We start from the raw sequence: 21,251 nt of genomic DNA on the forward strand, positions 1-21,251 counted from the left end.
CCCTGATGGTTGGTGACCAAATCCAGCCAATGTAATTTAAGTATGGGTTCTAATGAGGATGGCAAGTCACCGTTCAAGGGTCGTGGTTGTCAGAGAGACTGCTGTGAGCGGATTCAGGATTTAATGTAGTACTGTGGACCCTCAAGATAAATAACACAGAAACAAAAGCTTCTTAAAACACCAGGAAGAAGACTCAGTGAACAACAATTGAGAGATTAACTCATAACATTTCTCAACAGAGATAAACCTTGCAAAACGTAACGTTTCAATGTGGAGGCACTATTGTTGCTAAAATGGTGGCTTAACAAAGGAAAAATATTCCTTTTTTGTGGAACAGCAACATGTGTGTTTTCTAATGCCTGTGAGTCCTGTAGAGGAACTTAGAGCCACCCTGTACCATCCATAAGCACCCCTCCCCAAAACGTCACACGTAGTAATGATAAATTCTGTGTATCCGGTTCCTGTATACAGAACGCATTTGTGGGGTTTCTCACTGCTTTGAAAATCCTAGTTTGGAATATCGAATCCTTGGACAGAAGCCATCTCCAGATTGGCTACATTTTGTCCCCCTTTTTCCTGTAGTTTCTGGGATGTGGCATTAGAGGGCACTCATGACAAGGCCCTCAACACGAACGAACTCCACGTTCCCCTTCTGCCTCCAACCTGCTGTCCAGGGATGGGCGACCTAGAGCTCTGGGTTCCCGCAGTCATGTCCATCCCTTTGGTTGGAGGGCGTTCAGGCCGCAGACCGGGCACCCAGGCTCGTGTGTGCTTGTACCAGTGTTTCCGTCAAGGACGGCTGGGTCAGGTCCAGAAGGGACGAGCTGGGGCTTCGGGCTCTACAGCATCCTGGCCAGTGTAAGGTGGGCCTACACGGTGTGAGTCCTCTGGTGCTTGGTGAGCGACGAGCTGTGCGTGAAGGCCTTGCCACAGCCCCCACACATGTAGGGCTTCTCACCTGTGTGGATCCGCCGGTGCTGCGTGAGGTGTGTGCTCTGCCTGAAGGACTTCCCGCAGTGTGGGCACTCGTACGGCTTCTCGCCCGTGTGCGTGCGCTCGTGTTGGCTGAGTGACGAGCTGTGGCTGAAGGACTTGCCACACTCGTTGCACCCGTACGGCTTCTCCTTCGTGTGGATGCGCTGGTGCTCGATGAGCAGTGAGCTCTGGCTGAAGGCGCGGCCGCACGAGCTGCACTCATATGGCTTCTCACCTGTGTGCACGCGCTGGTGCTGCACGAGCGGCGCGAGCTGGCTGAAGGCGCGGCCACATGCGCGGCACTCATATGGCTTCTCGCCCGTGTGGATGCGCTGGTGCTTGGTGAGCGATGAGCTGTGGCTGAAGGCCTTGCCACAGTCGCCACACGCATACGGCTTCTCACCCGTGTGGATGCGCTGGTGCTGTGTGAGGTGTGTGCTCTGCCTGAAGGACTTCCCGCACTGGCCGCACTCGTACGGCTTCTCGCCCGTGTGCGTGCGCTCGTGCTGGCTAAGCGACGAGCTGTGGCTGAAGGTCTTGCCACACTCGTTGCACCCGTACGGCTTCTCGCCCGTGTGGATGCGCCGGTGCTCAGTGAGGAGCGTGCTCTGGCTGAAGGCCTTGCCGCACTCATCACACTCGTACGGCTTCTCGCCGGTGTGCGTGCGCTGGTGCTGGATCAGCGGTGTGATCTGTGTGAAGGCCTTGCCACACGCGCGACATTCGTACGGCTTCTCGCCCGTGTGGATGCGTTGGTGCTTGGTTAGTGATGAGCTGTGGCTGAAAGCCTTGCCGCAGTCGCCGCACGCGTAGGGCTTCTCGCCTGTGTGGATGCGCAGGTGCTGCGTGAGGTGAATGCTCTGGCGGAAGGCCTTGCCGCACTGGCCGCACTCATAGGGCTTCTCGCCCGTGTGCGTGCGCTCGTGCTGGCTGAAGGAGGACCTGAAGCTGAAGGCCTTGCCGCACTCGCCGCACTCGTAGGGCTTCTCCCCAGTATGTGTCCTCTGGTGCTGGATCAGCGGGGCGATCTGGTTGAAGGTCTTCCCACACTGAGTGCACTTGTAAGGCTTCTCGCCTGTGTGGATTCTCTGGTGCTTGGTAAGCGCTGAGCTGTTGCGGAAGCCCTTTCTGCACTCGTGACACTCGTAGGGCCTCTCTCCTGTGTGTGTTCGGTGGTGCTCGATAAGAGCTGAGCTGTGACTAAATGCCTTTCCACAGGCCTGGCACTTGTAGGGCTTCTCCTTTGCATATGTTTTTGGTTGAGCATTGAACCCTGGGTCTGGCTTCCCCCTCTTCACGCGTGTCCCCAGCATGTGGAGGCCTTGCCTTTCAGGAGTCATCGCCTGAGGTGGGAGACGGGGGCTTAGAATCAAGTTTTCCCCGAACCCATTCCCCTGCTGCTGCTGCTGCTGCTGCTGCTGCTGCTGCTGCATGGGGGTCCTCACAGGCGTGAAGGCTGCCTGCACCATGCGGCTGTCTTGGCTCTCGTGACTCTGTCCCCAGTGGCCCTCGGCATTGTCACCCTCGGCATCCCACAGACCTTCCCACAGGAACCTTTCCACCAGGTCACTGCTGCTTCTTTCTTCCGTGATGTCCTGCTTTGGAGAGGACAGTCTGGTTTTGGGTCTAGTTTCCAGGTCTGAAAGAAACAAAAATGGAGATGCCCCTTAATTCCAGTTTGGGGGGGGGAAGAATTTGCAATGGGCGGGTGGCTAAAGACTAAAACTGGTGGTTTGGAAAGGCTGAAGGCACCAGTGGCTTCGACCACTTAAAAATACAGCTTCGCAGATCAGAGGAGGAACAGGAGCAGGGAAAAAGGCACGGGGAATCGTCAGAGACGGGGCATTTGGCAAGGGGAACGCGGAGAATGAGGGCATGGAGAGGATGCAGGGCAGACAGCGAGCATCCAGGCAAGCATCCGGGGAAGCTGTCAGCAGAAGCCCCAGGCTGGAAGGGGCTGAGCAATGGCCAGGCCCTGGCGAAAGCCGCCCCTGAGTGCCAGGCGCCAATGGAGGAAGACCTGCCTCTCACCGGTGAAGGACCAGCCGGCGCAGCCCTGACGCTGCTGCTCCAGCTCGGCCAGATCTAGAGAAACCACCAGCTCCTCAGACTGGAGCCGGCTGACGTGTGTACGGCCAGAGGCAGGGATAAGTGACCGGAGGTGAGCAAGAGGACTTGGATCTCGTCTGTTGGGTCTGTTTCAGCCACTGGGAGCCCCCAAGGGCACGGCTTCTGTCCACCTTGGTCACCACTGCACCACCACCCACGGCAGAGGCCAGCAGACATGCTGAATGAACAAACGAATGCATCCTCTCCTCCCCCTTCCTGGCAGGACTGCCTTCTGGCCTGGTACCCAGGGTGCCCTGCACAGCCACAGCCTCAGCCTGGCGTCCCCAGCTCAGCACTGGACTGGCTTAAACGTGTGAGGGGGCAACCTGCCATTTACATCACACTCTGATGAAGTGTTCAGGAAAAAAAAAAAAGAGCTCAAGCCACATGTGGCTGGCAAAACAGTGGTCCCCAATACGGCCACATTCTAATTCCTGGAACCAGTGAGGAAGCGGTCACAAGTGTTCTGATCTGTGAGTGAGGGACATGGGAGGGCCAGAGTGACGGGAGTGACGGGAGAAGACCAGAGTGAAGGGAGAATACCTCAGAGCTGTGCTCACTGGGAGGATGGATGAGGCTGTGGGTCAAGGAATGCGGGCACGTCTGGGAGCCGGAAGGAGAAAGGACATGGGTTCTCGCAGGCTCCTCAGGAGGAATGCTGCCTGCTGCCCCTGGACTGCAGCACCAACACCAAGACTGGAACTGGGAGACAATTCCTGCTGCTTTAAGCCACTAAGCTGCTGGCAATTCATTACAACACCCACAGAAAGCGAATGTCCTAGACAAGGGCTGCTTGCTCCTGAAACTATAGAGACATGGTTGTGACTCCTCCTACACACTGGCCATTCTTCCTGGGCCCTGGTGACAGGCTGCTGCTTAAACTAGGTCAGGGCCTGACACCAGTGCGGGAAAGCTCCACTTCCTACAGAGCTGGTACTGGTCGCAGGAGCTGAGTAAGATGTACCAAGAACACAGACTGCACAGACATGCGGAAGTGCCCAGATGGGATCTACCAACCCACAGTCAGGTGAGTCGTTAAAGATTCTGTGGTTTAAATCTCTGAGGTGAGAGGGTTTGTTACAGAGAAAGAGCAGGCTGCTGCCCCACCCCAGTGCCTTTGCACTTGTTGGTCCTTCCGCCTGGAATTCTGTTCTCCCAGCCTTCTCGAGGTGGCACTGTTCTCATGACTCGGGCTTCAGCTCACACATCACCTCCCTGGAGAGGCTAGCCTCCTCTCTGCTCAGGTCCTCCCCACAACCTAGGGCGGGGGGAGGGCGCCCCGCGCCCAGCCTCAGTATTCATCATACACCGTAAGTATCTTGTGCAGCTATGATTCTACCTGCTTACTGCGTACCCCTTCCCTCACCAAGGATGTTGGCTCACTGAAGGCCTCACTCACAGGAGAACAGGTCCTTGGTGCACGTTTACCAAAGACTGAGTCATCAGTTCGCTCTGAAGAATTCGAGGGCAGATATGGAGAGAGAGTGCCACGGGGCTGAATGGGCTCCTCCCAGCCCTGCAGGGCTCTCCCCTCACCTGGGCACACATGCTGGGGAACCCCTGCATCTGCCACCCATAGCTCCTCCTGCTCCAGCGGGGAAATGACATTCGGCCTGGGGAGCCAGCATTCTGCTCAATGGGGAGGATCCATGAGTATGCGCTGGTATTCCAGGACCCTTCTCATCCTTCTGTCCAGTCCACCTTCCTTCCTCCGCGACCCACTTGGCTGCAGGCCCCAAAGGCCACAGCTGTGGTAGAGGCCCCGATTCCTGGCCCTGTACGGACCCAACCCTGGCTCTGGGCAGAGGGCTGTGTGACCCAGCTCCAGCCAGTCAGAGCTCTGCTGCTCCCCCGACCAACAGCTAGCAACAAGGACCAGTGTGGAGGGGACTTGGCTGCCACACAAGACGACCCACGGGCCTTCCAAGGGGGCCCAGGACAAGACACAGATGAGGTACTATGGCAGCTCCCATCACCTCTAGGGGGCCCATCTGCGAATGGAGGCAGAAGGTAACGCACTGGCAAGACTTGGCCCTGGACCCAGATGGAGGAGGTATGAAGGGAGAGGGCTCCTGAGAGACCACAGGAAGACTCAGGTCTACCCTGGGATTCTGCAGTCATGGGACCCACTAGGGCCCTCTTAACCCATGATTTTTGGCTCCTGGCATTTTCAGGTGGGATCTGTAACTTGAAACCAAACATCAGGTCTCTAAAACCCCAAACTACTCCTAGGCATTTGTTTTTAAGGCCTAGACCTACCCCAACTGTTAAACCAGGAGAATTAGAGTCTGTGCTGGGCGCAGACCATCGGGTGTTCAAGTGTGGCCTTACCCACGGAGACCAGGAGCCTGAAGGTCTCCAGCATCACATCGAGGTACAGGGTCCTCTGAGCAGGCTCCAGCTGCCCCCACTCCTCCCGGGTGAAGTCCACGACCACGTCCTCAAAGGTCACTTGCTCCTGAAACAAATGTCACACACAGGTGTTCTTACCCAGGCCAACCCCGGCGATGGCTGTTAGTGGGAGCAGCTGGCAGACAGGGACAGCCAAGATGAGTGGGGGAGGGGTTTTCTCAGGTCTGAGAATTTGGACCACGTTTTCCCGGGGGTGTGTGTGTCTGGGGGCTCTGCTGGAGAAAAGGGGGTCTTAGGATATAAGAGGACACACCCAAGTCATGCAAACACAGGACCCCTGAAATGCCATCATGGCTGTGACCGAGGAAGGGGCACAAAGCAGCCCCGGGAGGCTGAAAACCTCCCACGAGTCAGGTAGAATGTCCCCTGGTGTCCACAGCTGCAGTCACCAAGCTGCAGATTCCTGTCAGTCTACACTGCCCACAAACAAATACCTGAATGCAAAGTGGGGAGAAAGAAAGGAGCCAGTGGAGTGGTAGGAAGATCAAGGGAGTGAACCCAGATGGGAGGGGTGTCCAGTGATGGGACCCCTGGAAACCATTTCTTAGTCTAATTTTGGGCATTTACATATTGGGGTAAAAACACAATCCCCAAAGAGAAAGCCTAATGGTGGCTCCTCGGGTGATCCTCGTCACCACCACACTTGTGTATGTTTTCTGAAATTCCTACACAAGGCCAATTTCTTCCGGGATTGGGTTGGGAATTCATGATTTTCTCAAAGGCACGTGATGGGCAGGGGGGCAGCCATCCCCCACAAAGGCAGTTTCTTCTCACCAAATCAAGTGCTGTGGATGGCTGGGGCGGGGGGGTGGGGGCAGAGGCAAAGTCCACGGCTCACCCTGACACTGGGTGTCACTGCCCCGAGTGAGGGACACAGACAGGGTGCCCAAATACTAGATCCTGGCCCAGCAAGCAGCATCTGCCTCTGCTAACATTCCTCCCACCAGAGGCGGGGAGATGTGGGGCAGCAGACGGTGTGAACTAGGCATCTGGGGGTGGTGCTGTCCAGACTCGTCCTGAGACGGATGGGGCTTCAAACTCCAGCCCCAGGTCCATCCTGCACCTCCCTGCCCTCGTCTGTGATTTAGTGAGAATTCCCCAAGGAGGCTGCTGGGAGGCATAAAGAGATTCCCGTGATGTGTGTGCCAGGCCCCGCACAGAATGGGTGCTTTACCTGCGTAAGCCCCCATTCAGGCCGGTGTGCTGGAGGCTCGGGGCAGGGTTGATTTTCTTTGACCAATTTCCCCATTTCTGCTACATTTTCCCCACTTAGTAGGTCTTAGTGGTTCTCTGTAGAGTCCCAGTGAGCGTGGGTCCCTGTTCTGGGCACTGCAGAGGCCAGGTAACAACAGACACTCCCCTAGCCACAGGGTGCTCTTGCTCTAGTCGCAGAGTCTGGGAGCTGCCGGAAAAAATGGGAGGCCGGGAGGGGCGCTGCGGGAATGGTCATGCAGAGGTCTGCAAGAGCCACAAAGGCACTGGGATGTGTGCTGAGCGCTGGGGACATTTATGAGGGCACGTGGTCTGAGCTGGGCCCAAGTGTCCTGAGCTCAGGCCTGGCTTGGCCACTCCCAGCTGTGTGGCCTCAGGGCTGGGACGTGCTTCTGTGTCCTGGTTTCCTTATCGCAGCCTCCTGGGGCTGATGTGGGTGTAGGATGCGGTGCACCCACCGTGTGTCCAGCACTGACCACAGGCTTTGGCGTATTTCTACCCATTCACTGAGCGCCTACTGTGTTCTGGGTCTTTGCACACGGCAAAGATGGTCAGAACTGGTTCCCAAGGCCCTAAGCCTCAGGCCCCCCAACAGCTGGCCTAGGAAACCTTGTTCTCAGTTCTCCAGTTACATATATGTACCTGGCCCTTATGGAAAGTGCCTGGCATGGTTCCATCTTCAGGCCTTTACTCATGGTATTCCCCAGCCTGGAACATTCTTCCTGTGGGCCCTTGATCTCACTCCCAGCCCCCTTGCAGGTCTCTGGGGATCACTTCCTCAGGGAAGTCTTCTGGGCTATACTGGGTAATGCCTGGGGCCCAAGCCATCTTCTTCTGGGCCTCATTTTCTTGCACAACATGTGGCACATTTACATTCCTCATAGGAACTGTAAGCCCCATAGGGATGGTAATTTTTTGCTTGTCTGTTCCTGCACCTGCAATTCCTACAACAATGCCTAGAAGGGCACCTAGTCAATGGCAGGTTACCAAGGGGACTGAGTGGAGTGAGCGAGCTGGGAGTACACCGGAACCCTGTGTCAGGAAAGTGCTCGACACATCAGTGGAATGGACTAGCACTGTCTTCCAGGATAGAACAGGGCAGGTAAAGACTCAGGGAGATCCTCTCGGAGGTGGTGAGGTGGGAGATCTGGGGGAAGATGGAGCTGGCTGGGCACATTCCTGGTGGGGGCAGAGTAAGGGCAAAGGCCCTGAGAGCAGAATGAGTCTGATGGGGGTGTGAGGCCAGGCCTGGGAGGCCTGAGTGGGAGAGTGGTGGTATACTCACCGGGGCCCCAGCAGCAACGAGCCCAGCGGTCATTCCCTCCTTCTCTGGCTTCTTCCAGAAACAGCCAGTTCCTCTGCAGGCGGTTCTGGGGGGGAAGGGGATGCAAGAGACTGGGCAAGTGCCTGTGGTGATCAGAACCACGCACCCCAGGATGTGCATGCAAGTAGGAGGGGCTGTGGCTGCTAGAGCCCGGAGTCCTGTGCCCAGGCCAAACTCAACTGCAGCAAAACCTCAGCCTGGCATTCTCCAAGCACCTACTGTGCCAGGCATTGCTGACAGACTACCTTGAATTCTCCTACCCCATTTCACAAATAGGAAAACTGAGGGCCATGGCTAGCAAAGGGCACACCCCCAGTTGCCCAAATGTTTGATATTTCTGTTACTATGACAGAAAGCTAGATAGGGGGTCTTTGGGTACTGTTTACCTCAGTTTCTCCAACTCATAAAATCAGAGTGGTGAGCCAGCACAGACATTATAGGAATTAAGGTGTGGCAAGGGCTGAAGATGGAGCATGGCATGCAGCAGGATAAACATGAAGGCAGTCAGTGCAGCAGGAAAAACCTCTTACTTCAGTGAGCATCTCCAGAGTACCCACACCTCCTCCCTGAGTGCCCGTGATTCGGGCCCAAGGTTGTATGCATTTCCCTTGTGGCTCTACCTCCCCTTGACGCTTCCTGTGCTCCCCTGATTCCGGCCCATCCCGTCTGTGCCCCGTTGTCTCCACAGCAGTTTCCAAGATGGGAGTTCTCCCGTTCAGTGATGTGTTGACAGGTTTCTTACCATCTCCCTGATTCCCCTGGGGGCTCTGGGGTATAGGGTGGGGCCTGGCACCCAGGACATCTAAACATGTGCTTGATGAATTAATGACGGAGCCTGGATGGTACTCAGTAAGACTTTAACATGAGCCCGCTTCCTGGGTCCCCGGCGATTGGGAGTAAAGTGTGTGCTCTTGGACTCCCTCACGATCATCCAGAGAAGCCGGCTGCTCACTAAGGTGACGCTGCAGGGACGACTTCGCAGGGGGCCTCGGCCCTCCCCACCCTCCAAACCCCGGACGTCCCACCGAAGCAGGGGAAGGCTGCAGGTCAGGTGGCGCGTCTCTGAAGGGTCAGACTAGCTGGTCACTCTGACCGTGACGCCCGTAGCCGGTGGCTCCCACCCCTTTGGCCAAAGCCAGGGCCCCACACTGACCCCAACTCCTACTCTCAGACCCGGGGACACCCCCACTCCTAATCGGGGCCCCGCCCACTCGGCCCCGCCCCCACCGCCCCTGAGGCGACCGGCCCCGGGCTCAAAGCAGGAAAAGGGACTCTCCACAGGCGCTCGCGGGAAGACCCCGGATCTCCTCCGGTCTCGGCCTCTCCCGTTCCGGCCACCCCAGCCTCACTTACCAGCTGGACCGCAGGACAAAGGCCGCGCCGTCACCGGCCGGGTCTGAGCTTGCGCAGGCGGGCGCCCAACTACATCTCCCAGAGGGCGGCGCGCGCACTTCCGGCCGTTTCCGTGCTCGCCTCGCCCGAGTCCGGAGCCGTGGCTACCGCGCTCGCAGTACGAGCTCGGCCTCGAGGACCCACGCCCGCCTTAGCCTCGCCGACCCGCCCTAAAACCCTCCCACGACGCATTCCCTTGTCTGATAACCGGGGACGAAGGCCACGCCCGCCGTTGACCGGGACTGCGCCTGCGCAGGCGGGCGCCGAACTACAACTCCCAGAGGTCCACTCAAGGGCCCGAGCGCTTCTGCCCCGGCCGTCCGGTCGCGCAGAGTTGGAGTTTTGACGCTGGTGCTTGAGGCGCCGTCGGAAGTGCCCGGTTCCCGCGGACTGTGTGGTGGGCCCCGCGAACGTCGCCCCCGCGCTCGTACCGCGGCCCCTGGCCGGGGACTAGCGTAGAGTGGTCAGGGGGTGAGGGAGGACGCGGAGCAGAGGCGGTGGGAAGACGCCGAGGGGCCCTCTCCGCCGGGAGGACGCGGCCGGGCTGAGGCGGCGGGCGCAGGGCTAGTGAGGGAGGTGAGTTCTCCGGGAGCAGCGACGTGCGGCGTTCACGGTGGACACTGTGCCGTAAACTTTATTGTTGTCCGATAAACTGGAGTATCCGGAAACAGCGGGAAATGCGAGACACAAAATGACACACACCCAAGTTGAAACAGAGACACTCACCACGACCCGATACACGTGCGAGCCGTCGACACTTGCCACCGACCCCCCCTCGCGGGCTCCAGGGATGCGTGTTTAAACTGCTCTTCGTCACTGTCACGTGTGCCTTTGAGCAGCAACGCAGTGTCCAGAGCTCGTGTGTCCGCACTGACGGAATCCGAAGCTGGTGGGACCAGGGCCGGCCGGGCGCCGGGCCCCGAGGATGGCAGCCAGCAGTGGGCCAGGCGCCAGTGGACGGGGTGTGCGCCGTGGCCGTTCAGCCCCACGAGCCAGACTTCCTTTCGCTGATGCGCGATCGGGCCGTGGGGCCGCGAGCGGACATGACTGCCCGAGGCTGAGCCTGGGCACTTGCCCGCTGAGAAAGACTGATTCCAGCCAGGGCTGGCGTGCTGGATCTGAAGCTGAGAAAACGTGTCAAGACGCGGGCGTTTTTTCTTTGTCTGGCACAACAATTTGTAACGACTCTGACTCTGAAAACAGCAGAGAGACAGTAGGAGTTCTCACATTGGGGAAAAACCTAGCTAGAAACCTTTTCTTTACACATAAAGACACTTGAAAAGATTAGGCTGGTTCTCACATGAGTAAAAGACTTTAAATTTCATAAGCCCTACAACACTGGTTGTTACAGAAAAGTACAGATGGCTCAAACACAGAGTGCACTGATGTAAACAAGGCAACGACAAGCTTTTCTTTAAAGTGTCTTGTACATTCATAGACTATAAAGGCTCACATTTGTGATTGTCATACGGAAAGCCCACCTTCTCTATACCACAGTATGAAGTCTTTAAAATATACATAAAATGTCAATTATCAGTTCTCTCACCTGCAAACCAAAATGTGAAAAAGATAATTGTTTACTTTTAGTTTCTTCTTCCACGGAATGTGTACGCTTCCCCTTACTTTCCCTTAACTGTATCAGAAGGCATGTACACATTTATGATGAAATCTTTTCCTCAGGTCTGGGCCGAGTCCTGGTAACAAGCTTTTGAAGGTGCCACACAGACTTGCGTGCTCATGGGGACATACCCCAGCCCTAATATTGAGCCAGGTTGCCCTGGCCAGCTCCCTTGGGGCTTGCCCCTCTGTTATCTTCCCCTAGCCTCCTAATTGTTGTTTTTTTCCAAACAGCTTTCACAAACTCCAATGCCTGCAGGGGCTAGGCTGTAAACAGATGGGAGCTGATGGTCTCGACCAAGTAGGTGCCATGCGGACAGGTAAGCCTGGTGCACTAGGGCTGTACTTCTCAAAAGGAGCCAAAGATTCGTATTTGTGTGTGAAATCTCGATTCATAGGAAATTCAAAGAGTTCAAAACCACTGTCAATTAAAGAAGATGATCTGAAGGCTAGCTCTGTGTGGCCTTCACCCCTCCAGACCATGTTGTAGCCAGTGGCTGGGGCCCACTCATGCCAATGTCAGCTTCCTCAAACCACAGCGGTCACCACCTGGCTGTGACAGGATTGCACCAGGAGCAGTTGCATCAGGAATCAGTGTAGGTTTCAAGGAATTCTATAATCAAGTCACGGATAGCACGACTTCATTACACTCTTTTTGTTAAGTTGTTCAATATATACATTTAAATATATTACAGTGTGCCTTGTGTATATATTTTATCCTTTAAAAAAAAATCATTTTGGGAGACTCTAAACCTAGCAGTACCCAGGTCTCTGCTCCCAGAGGCCCTGGCTGTGGTGGGGAGGAGGGTGGTCTGTTTGCCTCTGGTTCTGGAGCATGAGATGAGGACTTGGACTGCACCCAGTACCTGGCCCAGCAGATGCTCTGTAACAAAGTGCTGGAGGACAGACAAGGAGGCTGGGAGGTGTCCCAATGGGAAGCTGTTGGCATCTTGCAGGGAACACTGGCAGACGAAGGCACAGGGTGAGCCAAGGGTGCATGGAGTGAGCAAAAAGGGAAGAGGGGGCTGGTACTCTATCTCACTACAGCTTAAGCAGCATCTTGGGACTAGGCAGTCTGAGTAATTAACTCAATTTGGCTGCTTTGGTCAATCGGGATTCTGAGGAGTGACTCTCTAGGCCCAAGATCCTGGGCCACATCCATGCCTGTGTCAGCCAAGACAGAGAGCGTTGATGGTGGCCTTCCATGGTGCTGTCACCCCATCTCTTCAGAGGTCCAAGTAAGGCTTCCTTGGCTGATCACTGTGGCCCTGCAGTGGCGTCTTGGCAGTGGCTACAGCCCACTTCCTCCTCTGATGACCATTCGTCCATTCTCACTCTCTGAGGGCTGCTCTGTACCGGGCACTAGTACAGTGCTGCAGTGAAGACAGTTCTGGGCAGAGCAGGCAGCCCTCGAGGTGAGGAGGCCCAGCATGGCATTCGCTGTGGAGACAGATGGGAACAGAGTGGGTGTGGGTGCAGGAGGCCAGCCTATAACACCCCACTGCTGGGGGCTACTGAAGCAGGAAGGGATTTGAGGGAACTGGTCAGCTGGGCTTTATGTCATCTCAGTGTGTCTATTTCAGAGGGATCCTGCCGGCTGCTGGTATTGGATGGGATTGAGGGGAATGGGCTGGAGGCAGAGTTTGCTTAGAGTCAGCTGCAAACATCCAAAGATGCAGAAAAGAAGACAGAAGAAAGGGAGGCTGGGGCAGTTAAGTGCAGAGGAGAAAAGAGAACAGGGCGATCCTTAGTCCTTGGAGGGTGGAGGGATGGCCTAGGGGAAGCAGTTGGTTTTCTTTCGATCAAGCTTGTCTTTCGACAAGCTCAGTTGAAGGGCTGAGGGACACCAGGCAGGTGTCTCTGGAGGGCAGTTGGTCTGTGGGATGCCCTGGCAGTATCTTCCTAGAACCCCATCTTCAGAGCTGTTAGCATGAGGATGGTTGGGGCCCATGGCAGTGAGGGGTCTGACTGACATCTAGTGGGCAGTGGCTCCCACTCTCTCATACAGTTCTGCTCCAACCCAGAGAGCTGTGAATGTGCCTCTGGCTTAGGGGGCTTGGAATGAAAGCTGCATTGGAGTGAATCTCTGGCCCCCAACAAGGCGGAACACTGGGATTTCTTTGTCCACATATCCTGTCATCTTAAACAAGGCTGTCCATCATGTGTGCTGTATCTGAAGGATCATGGGCCAACTGTGGGGCCAAGACTCCAACCCTTGCCCCCTGAGCTCCAAGGAAGAAACTGCCTCAGCAGGATGAGAAAGAAGGTGCTTAAAAGAGAGCTGGAGCCCACAAGAAATTAAGGCATGGAGTAGGGCCAGAAGTCCCCAGGGAGGACTTCGAGGATAAGCCAGGATGCTGGAGCGAGCCACGAGCAAGATCTGGAGGCCCAGCTAGTGAGAGTTCCAAGAAGGCAAGGACGGCGAAGGGTGCGAAGGCAGCGGAAGGATCTGCGTGGCCCTGGAGGGTGCTAGGGAACAGAGGCCGCAGGTGGGATGCAGGAGGCAGTTTGGTAGGAGAAGCAGCAATGGGCTGGGTGGGGCAGATCCAAAGGCTTTTTCCAGTTGAAAGGCGACTTATGTGTGATTTAAAGGAGAAGATCTCTGCTTACATGTGGTCAAAGTCAATCCAACACTATTTCCAAGTAAAGTTCCAAAAAACAAAAACAAAAAAAGAAAAATTTGCAAGGCTTTCATTCACCTGGGGCAAGTGGTACCCAGTAATGAAGAGTTGGGGATGGGTGAAAAGCTGAATCCATGTGCACGCAGGCTATCCCCAGAAGTGGTGGGGTAAGCTGAAGTGCTTGGGAGACTGCATGCCTGCTCTTGGGAAATCCGGGGCAACCATAAAGCCAGATTTATGTGGCATCTATGATTTGAAAAATTTTGGCATTTATCTTAAAAAAAGAAAAAATAAAGTCATTCTGTGAATCAAACGAAGTCATGTGGTGGTCAGATTTGGTTATACCTAAAAACCCTGCCTGAAAGCCCTCCGGAAAGCAGATTGGTAGGTGTCAGGGGCGGAGCGGGGAGATAGGGAGTGGCTGCTGATGGGTGTGGGGGACCCATTTTGGGAGTGATGCAGAATACATGGTGCTGTACTTAATGCCACCGAATTGTGCATTTTAAGTAGTTAAAATGGCAAGTTTTACTGTGTGTACTTTAGCCTAAAAAAGGAGTGGAAAAGGAATGGGGGGCGGGGACCAAAAAGATAAGAAAGAAAAGAGGACAGTTCCACGTAAAAGAACCCCATGTGTGTGCCAGGCTCCCAGGGGCTGGGCGGGCAGCCCGCCTCCTTCCGCGGAGCGCAGGAGGGCCGCCAGGTTAAAGGCGCAGATGCCGACCTGGCGCCCCTGGGAAAGTCTGTTGGGGCTGGTGGTGCTGGCCAAGCTCCTCCGCTGTAGCCTGCGGAACACAGACGGCCGACGGCCGAGCTGCGCACGGCGCTGGGGGTCGCTGTCACCCAAGGAACGCGGCAGGCGCGGCGACACTCGGAGACGTGGCGGGTTCGGGTCGCCTACAGGACGAGTCCGCCAGGGGTCGCTGTCGCCCGGGGAACGCGGCGGCGGGGACGGTGGGTCCCGGGTCGTTCCGCAGGACGAGCCCTTCGGGGGTCGCTGTCACTCGGGGTAAGCGCCAGGCGCGGCGACACCCGGGAGACGCGTCGGCGCCCGGATCGTCCCCCAAGAGGAGCCCTTCGGGGTTTGCTATCACCCGGGGAAAGCGACAGGCGCAGCGGCACCCGGGAGACGCGGCCGGGCCCGGGTCGCCTGCAGGACGAGTCCGCCAGGGGTCGCTGTCGCCCGGGGAACGCGGCGGCGGGGGTGGCGGGTCCCGATCGTTCCGCAGGACGGGCCCTTCGGGGTTCGCTGTCAGTCGGGGGACGCGGCAGGCGCGGAGACACGCGGGAGACGCTGAGCATCCCGGGTCGTCCGCAGGACGAGCCCTTCGGGGGTCTCTGTCACCCGCGGAACGCGGCGGCAGGGGTGGCGGGTCCCGGGTGGTCCCCAGGACGAGCCCTTTGAGGATCGCTGTCACTCGGGGGACGCGGCAGGCACGGCGACAAGCGAGAGACGCGGCGGGTTGCGGGTCGCCCCGCAGAACGAGCCCTTTGGAGGTCGCGGTCACCCGGGGTAAGGGCTGGGTGCGGCGACTCCCGGAGACACGGCGGGTCTGGGTCGCCTGCAGGACGAGTCCGCCAGGGGTCGCTGTCGCCCGGGGAACGCGGCGGCGGGGGTGGCGGGTCCCGGTTGTTCCGCAGGACGGGCCCTTCGGGGTTCGCTGTCAGTCGGGGGACGCGGCAGCGCGGAGACACGAGGGAAACGCGGCGGGCCCCCGGCAGCCCCGCAGTGGGAGTCTGCCGTGGGTCGGTGTCACCCAGGGTAAGCGGCAGGCGGGGCAACACCCAGGAGTCGTGGCGGTGGGGACGGCGGGTCCCGGACCGCCCCGCAAGACGAGTCTGCCGAGGGTCGCTGTCACCCGGGGTAAGGGCCAGGCGCGGCGACGCCCGGGAGACGCGACAGGTCCCGGGTCGCCCCGCAGGACGAGTCTGCCGGGGGTCGCTATTGCCGGGGGGACGCGGCGGAGGGGGTGGCAGCTGCCGCATCCCCTGCAGGACGAGTCTGCCGAGGTGGACTGTCACCCGGGGGACTCGGTGGAGGGGACAGCGGATCTCGAGTCGCCCCGCAGGACGAGCCCGCGGAGGGTGGCGTCTCTGGGCGGGGGGAGGGGACGCGGCGGGGGTGGCGGGTCCCGGGTCGCCGGCAGGACGAGTCCGCGGGGGGTCGCCGTCACCCGGGGCCACGCGTCCGCTCACTGCGTGGCGTGCAGTTTCTGGTGGTCGAGGAGGTGGACCATCCAGGGAAAGGCCTTCCCGCAGACGCCGCACTCGAAGGGCCGCTCGCGGCTGGAGGACTCCCGGCGCCGGCCTCCATTCGCGTTTCGGGCGCGGGGCCCTCGGCCTGCCGCCTCCAACCGGCGGGCCTCCCCGGGCCCCTCGCCCCTGACCCGCCGGGGCCTCTTGCGCGGCGGCTGCAGCAGATGGATCTTCCGATGCTCCTCCAGCACCGAGGCGTGCAGAAAGGCCTTGCCGCAGTCGGGGCACGAGAAGGGCCCTTCATCCAGGTGGCATTTCTGGTGCTCAATGAAGTGGGTGACCCAGATGAAAACCTCCCCGCACTCGGCACACGTGAAGGGCCGCGCCCCTGGGGGAACTTGGGGCACTGCCGAGCTCTCCGAGGAGGGGGCAGCAGCCATCGGTTGCCCCGCCTCTTCAGTGGAGGCTTTGGGGTCTTTGAGTAAGGGCAGGTGGGTACTGCTGGCATCGCTGTCCCCAAGACCCTTTTGGGGACTGCCACTCTGAGCACTGGGGAGGGTGGATTCTGCAACCCGGCCAGGCTGAGGGCTCCACTGTAGGGGGCCCTCGGGAGCATGCCCTTGGCCTCCAGTGCCCTGAAGCACAGTGTCCCTGGGGGCAGCCTCTGCCTTCCAGGCACTCCCTTCTGCCTGGGCAGCGTCCTGGGCCTGCCTGGGGAGGGAGTGTCTGTTCCTCAGGGCTCCATCCCCCGCCGGCCCACAGGGAGGTTCATCCCAGATACTAGGCTTCAGAGGCGAGCAGCCTGGGCCTGGGGAGGGTGAGGGGAAAGGGTTAATTGTTAGTGAAGGGACAGGGGCTGGAGGCCACACCCTGGGCATCTTCCTGTTCCCCTCCTCCCAGGGACTGCAGAGACACTACTTGGTAGGGCCTTAGTGCCCTCAATCCTTTCCTAAGATAAAGGGATGGGGTGGGGGGGCAGATCCCTCGGCCCTGGGCCCCTTTGTCCTCACCTGGGTGGGCCGCTGAGGGGACCTCCTGCTGCAGCATCTTCGGTCTGTCTGTCTGCATGCTAGGAGGCTGAAGCCCTGGTCAGGGGGTGGAAACTATTGAGTGGCTGTTGCGGGAGGGAGGAGGGGGTGCACTACCAGTCAGTCCCCAGTCCTGGTGTGCACAGTTTCTGGGGGAAAGTATAGCGTTTGGTACCAAAACCCCCCAACACTGCCATCAGCAAAATCTAACCCTCACCGGATCTTAAATCCATTCCCAGCCCTCAGGATTGCCACAGAACCCAAACACTCACCGAGTGAGCCCAGGGTGCAGGATGCCTCGGCCCCCGCCCTGGCGTGGGGACTCCACTGGGGCTGGGAAGGCTGCAGCCACTCGCCCTCCTGGGGGAGCCCCAGCTCCGATGCCTGGAATGGCAAACACAGTCCTGCTCAGCAACTGCCCCACGCTGAGCCACCACAGCAGAGGGACAGCATTGCCTCCCTTCAAAAATCCAGGAATGTAAAACTAAAGCCACCACTCCTCCCCACCCCCCCCAAAAGGTGCCAAAAAAAAAACCAAAAACGCCACCAAACCGATAAACAGTATTTAGTAAGAGTTTATTGTGCAAATAAGAATAGCCTACGAACTGGGAGCTTTCCAAATCCAGGGCTGATGCCAAGCCTGAGGGCTTATACAGTGAAAATGAGAAGGTCGTTTAACTTTCTTGGGGGTGGTTACTAAAAAGGGGGTTTCCAGACAGCAGGGGCTAGCTCAGAGTGATTAGCTTACACTGCATTTAGGAAGAGGACTTAAGTTTCTTTACTGAGGTGGCCCAGCTTATGTTTTGCTTGTTTGGCAGAACACACCAAACGAAGTCTCACTTATGTGGTAAGTGGTTTTGACTGTTCAGGGGATGTTCAGGTCTGGTCTCCATTTTGTGTTTAATTTTTGCACCCCAGAGGTACACTGGCAGAGGGCTGTTACTAGGACTGGAGATATAAATTGAGGGGCCCCCTGTGCAGAATGAAAACTCAAGGCCCCTTTGCAATGGTTAGTTCTAGGAGTCAATGTGACTGAGCTAACGGATGGCCCAATAGCTGGTAAAGTATCATTTTTGGGATTTGGAGTGGGGGCTGTCTCCAGGGAAGATTAGCTTTTGTACTGGCTGTGTGAGTAAACATCATCCTCACTGGTGTGGGTGGGCCTCACCTAATCCATTGAGGGCCCAAGATGAGCACAAAGCCAGAAGGGTGCAGTTGTGCTCTTTGCTTGAGCTGGGATAGCCACCTTCAGCCCTCACATTGGACCCCTCCTTGATTCTTGGGCTTTGGGCTCAGACTGAGACTCCTCTGGTCTAGACTTTTGGGCCTGAGATGGAGTTCCCCTGCCCTGGAGATGGCTTTCTGGGGTCTCCAGCTTACAGACAGCACATCAGGGACTCCTTGGCCTCCATGGTTGTGTGAGCTAGTTCCTTTTAATACATCTCTCTTTATGTCTATATAAGTCCTACTGGCTTTGTTTCTGTGGAAAACCCAGACTTGTACACTCTCACTCGAAAACCACTGAGGATTTCACAGCAGCGACATGCCATTAAACGGAGTCCCAGGCCCTATGTCAGGTCAATATCACCTGAGGTCAGTATCACCTGTGGGATTCTGACCTGTGCCTCCCAGCTGCACTGTGCCTGAGAACAAGTCCCCCAGAGGGTGATGAGCAGCAGTGGGGCTCCACGTCTCATGTGTCACCAAAGCGTTCCTATCACCCATCCCACCAACAGGCACACATCCCACGCAAAGTGGAGTCTCTCAGAGCTTGCCATTAAAGAGTGAGGATCTGAAATGTATGGCCTTGGTTTGCATCCCAGCTAGCCCTACTTGCTGGGTGGCACTGGGCAAGGGGCTTTCCCTCTCTGGGCCTGAAAAGGCATATCTGCACAGCATGATTAGAGCCAGGCACCTGGCAAGGGCTTGGCAAATGGATGATATTTGAGAAAGTGTGCTGGGAAAACAAGAAGTGATGAGAATCAACCAGGAGGTCAAGCTCTTGTCAGAAAGGCCTGTCTTGGGTTGGTCTCTGCTTTCTGCAGCTCTCACTCACCAGGGATACAGGTGTGGGGATAAAGGGCCCCCCCCCCCAAAGGCACAGGCTGGGACTGCTGGGCACTAGGGACTGATGGAGGGAGAGGTGGTGATGGGGTGTGGTGGGAGAGAATTAAGGTATGAGGTTCTTCACTTTCAAGCTGGGAATATGTGGATGGTGTGATTGGCTGAATTATTGATTTTCTTTTTCTTACTAAATACTAGTTTCCATTGTAAGACAAACATTGGTTGAATTCTATAATAGTCAACAGAGGGGCTGCCATCTGTAAGGAGGAAGGCAGGAGTCCCTCTCCCTCTTCCTGGTACCTGACCATTGTGGTCCGAGACCATGACCATGAATGGTAAGGGATTGAGAGAGAAGGCCTAGGACCTGTGTGTGTATGTGTTCGTGGGGTGGGGGCATGTTAGGGCATGTTAGTTCCCCTGACTTGGAGGCGTGGGCCACCATCCAGAGACATCTGAAAATAGCGACAAACACTTGGGCCAGGCACAGAAACTAGGACATCTCTGAGCCTTCTTTATAGCTCCAAACACAAAAAATGTCCCCAGAGTCCTGCTGACCAGGGCTCTGATTATTCTGTGGACAGTGTGGGGCAATGAGTGGGATGTGGGGACCCACATCTGTCATCTAACCAGCAAAGAGAGAGAAAATAATAATGCTAAATATGACTGCCAGCCAGCCCTTTACTGCTGTTGAGGGATTGTTGCTAATGGTTTTCATTGAGGCAGTGGATCTGGGTTTATATCTAAAAAAAGAAGAGTCTGGATGCTTTGCCAGGGGCATGTGGGTGTGTGTGGGGGGATATAATAGATGAAGGAGGTCAAAAGGTACAAACTTCCAGTTGTAAAACAAGTCCTGGGCCTGTAATGTGCAACATAGGGGCTACAGTAGATAATACCGTGTTGTATATGCAGAAGTTGCCAAGAGAGCAACTCATCACAAGAAAAAATATCTTTAACTTGTGGCGATGGATGTTAACTAGACTTATTGTAGTTCATCGTTTTACAATATATATGTATATTGAATCATTATGTTGTACACCTGATACTGACATATCAGTTCACATAATCAATTATATCTCAGTAAAAAATTAAAAATATTATAGGTACAGTTGGTGGGGGGAGAGTACTTAAAGCCCAGGCCCTACTTGTGAGCGTGTGTGTGATTACCGAGGGGAGAATCCAGAATGGATTCTCGCTATGCGTCAGGCACTCATGGCCCATTTGGGGTTGACATCTCCATCACGTGCCAGAAACAGCGCAGGGCCAATGAAACTTTTTGGAGAAAGGGGTTTCTTTCAATAATGTTTAATGTCTTTTCTAATCACTCAGGAAGAACGGTGAATATAGTGACTAGTCCAGCCTAGAATATATTCTTTATACCATATGGTCATAAAATATAACTTTTACTATTTCGGGGAAGCTCATGCATATAATCTTGATATGATTCTTATCGGACAAAAATTCTTAGGGCCCACAAAAGTCCCATTACAACCCCAGGTCCATTACTCAATCACCCCACATTCTCCACTTTGGTGTATGTAGTGCGTAGTAGTTTCCTGTGGCTGTTGTACCAAACCATGACAAGCTTAGTGACTGAAAACAACACAAATTTCTCTTACAGCTCTGAAGGCCAGAAGTTGGAAATCCGTTTCCCCGAGCTAAAGTTTGTCTGCCAAGGTTCATTTCCTCGGAAGGCACCCAGTGACAGTCTGTTTCCTGGCCTAGTCACAGCTTCTAGACACACCCACGTTCCTTGCCTTGTGGCCCTAACTCCATCTTTTCTACCTCTGTGCTCGGGTCACTGTCCTGTCTCTGTCGTTAAACCTCCCTCTACCTCCCTCGTATAAAGACACTTGTGATTATAGTTAGAATCCAGTCAGACTGGATCCAGGGCAATCTCCTTTTCTCATGCTCCTCCTTTAATCACACCCACAAAAAGTCCCTTTTGCCAACGAGGGTGACACTCCCAGGTTCTAGGGGATGAGGATGCGGACATTTGGTGGGGCAAAGAGGGTGGGTGGATGCCTAATTCAGCCTACCACATGGTGTGTGTTTGAAGTTGTCCACACTAAAGAGTTTTACAAAAAGATATTTCGTCCTGTCCACCTAAAAGAAGACAACTAAGAATAACTCCTCTTCCGCCCCAGCCATAGCAGGTAAGAGAGAAATTCACACAGGTGAATTCAAGGACGGGGATGGTTTGCAGCTGATAGCTACAAAAGTACACAGATGTTTCTTTGGTGGGCTGAGCTCTTCCACAGAGCAGTGGGTGCATTACTAGTCTTTTGTCCCATGTTTTTGTTTAGA

The 21,251-nt window shown here is 56.1% G+C and overlaps 2 protein-coding genes across 16 annotated transcripts in view; both read right to left on the minus strand.

Moving 5' to 3' along the window:
* Window positions 1–104: 104 nt before the first annotated feature.
* Window positions 105–9,653, minus strand: ZNF135 (zinc finger protein 135). Its single transcript, XM_013049956.2, has 4 exons — window positions 9,386–9,653; window positions 7,994–8,078; window positions 5,416–5,542; window positions 105–2,614 (listed from the first exon to the last, which is right to left on the minus strand). Exons 2-4 carry the CDS (start codon window positions 8,024–8,026, stop codon window positions 870–872), a joined length of 1,905 nt encoding a protein of 634 aa, XP_012905410.1. The 5' UTR covers window positions 8,027–8,078; window positions 9,386–9,653; the 3' UTR covers window positions 105–869.
* Window positions 9,654–10,042: 389 nt separating this feature from the next.
* ZSCAN1 (zinc finger and SCAN domain containing 1) overlaps window positions 10,043–21,251 on the minus strand; it is a 34,169-nt gene continuing 22,960 nt past the window's right edge. For all 15 annotated transcript variants that reach the window (XM_045077325.1, XM_045077335.1, XM_045077333.1 and 12 more), the window contains 3 exons: window positions 17,156–17,267; window positions 16,866–16,940; window positions 10,043–16,663 (listed from right to left, as the gene is read on the minus strand). In XM_045077325.1, coding sequence (XP_044933260.1) covers window positions 15,852–16,663; window positions 16,866–16,940; window positions 17,156–17,267 — 999 coding nt within the window. In that variant the 3' untranslated portion in view covers window positions 10,043–15,851. The remainder of the gene's footprint in view (window positions 16,664–16,865; window positions 16,941–17,155; window positions 17,268–21,251) is intronic.

The sequence above is a fragment of the Mustela putorius genome, unplaced genomic scaffold, assembly GCF_011764305.1.
Source record: "Mustela putorius furo isolate JIRA1106 unplaced genomic scaffold, ASM1176430v1.1 tig00000196_pilon_pilon_pilon, whole genome shotgun sequence".
In the NCBI taxonomy this organism is placed as follows: domain Eukaryota; kingdom Metazoa; phylum Chordata; class Mammalia; order Carnivora; family Mustelidae; genus Mustela; species Mustela putorius.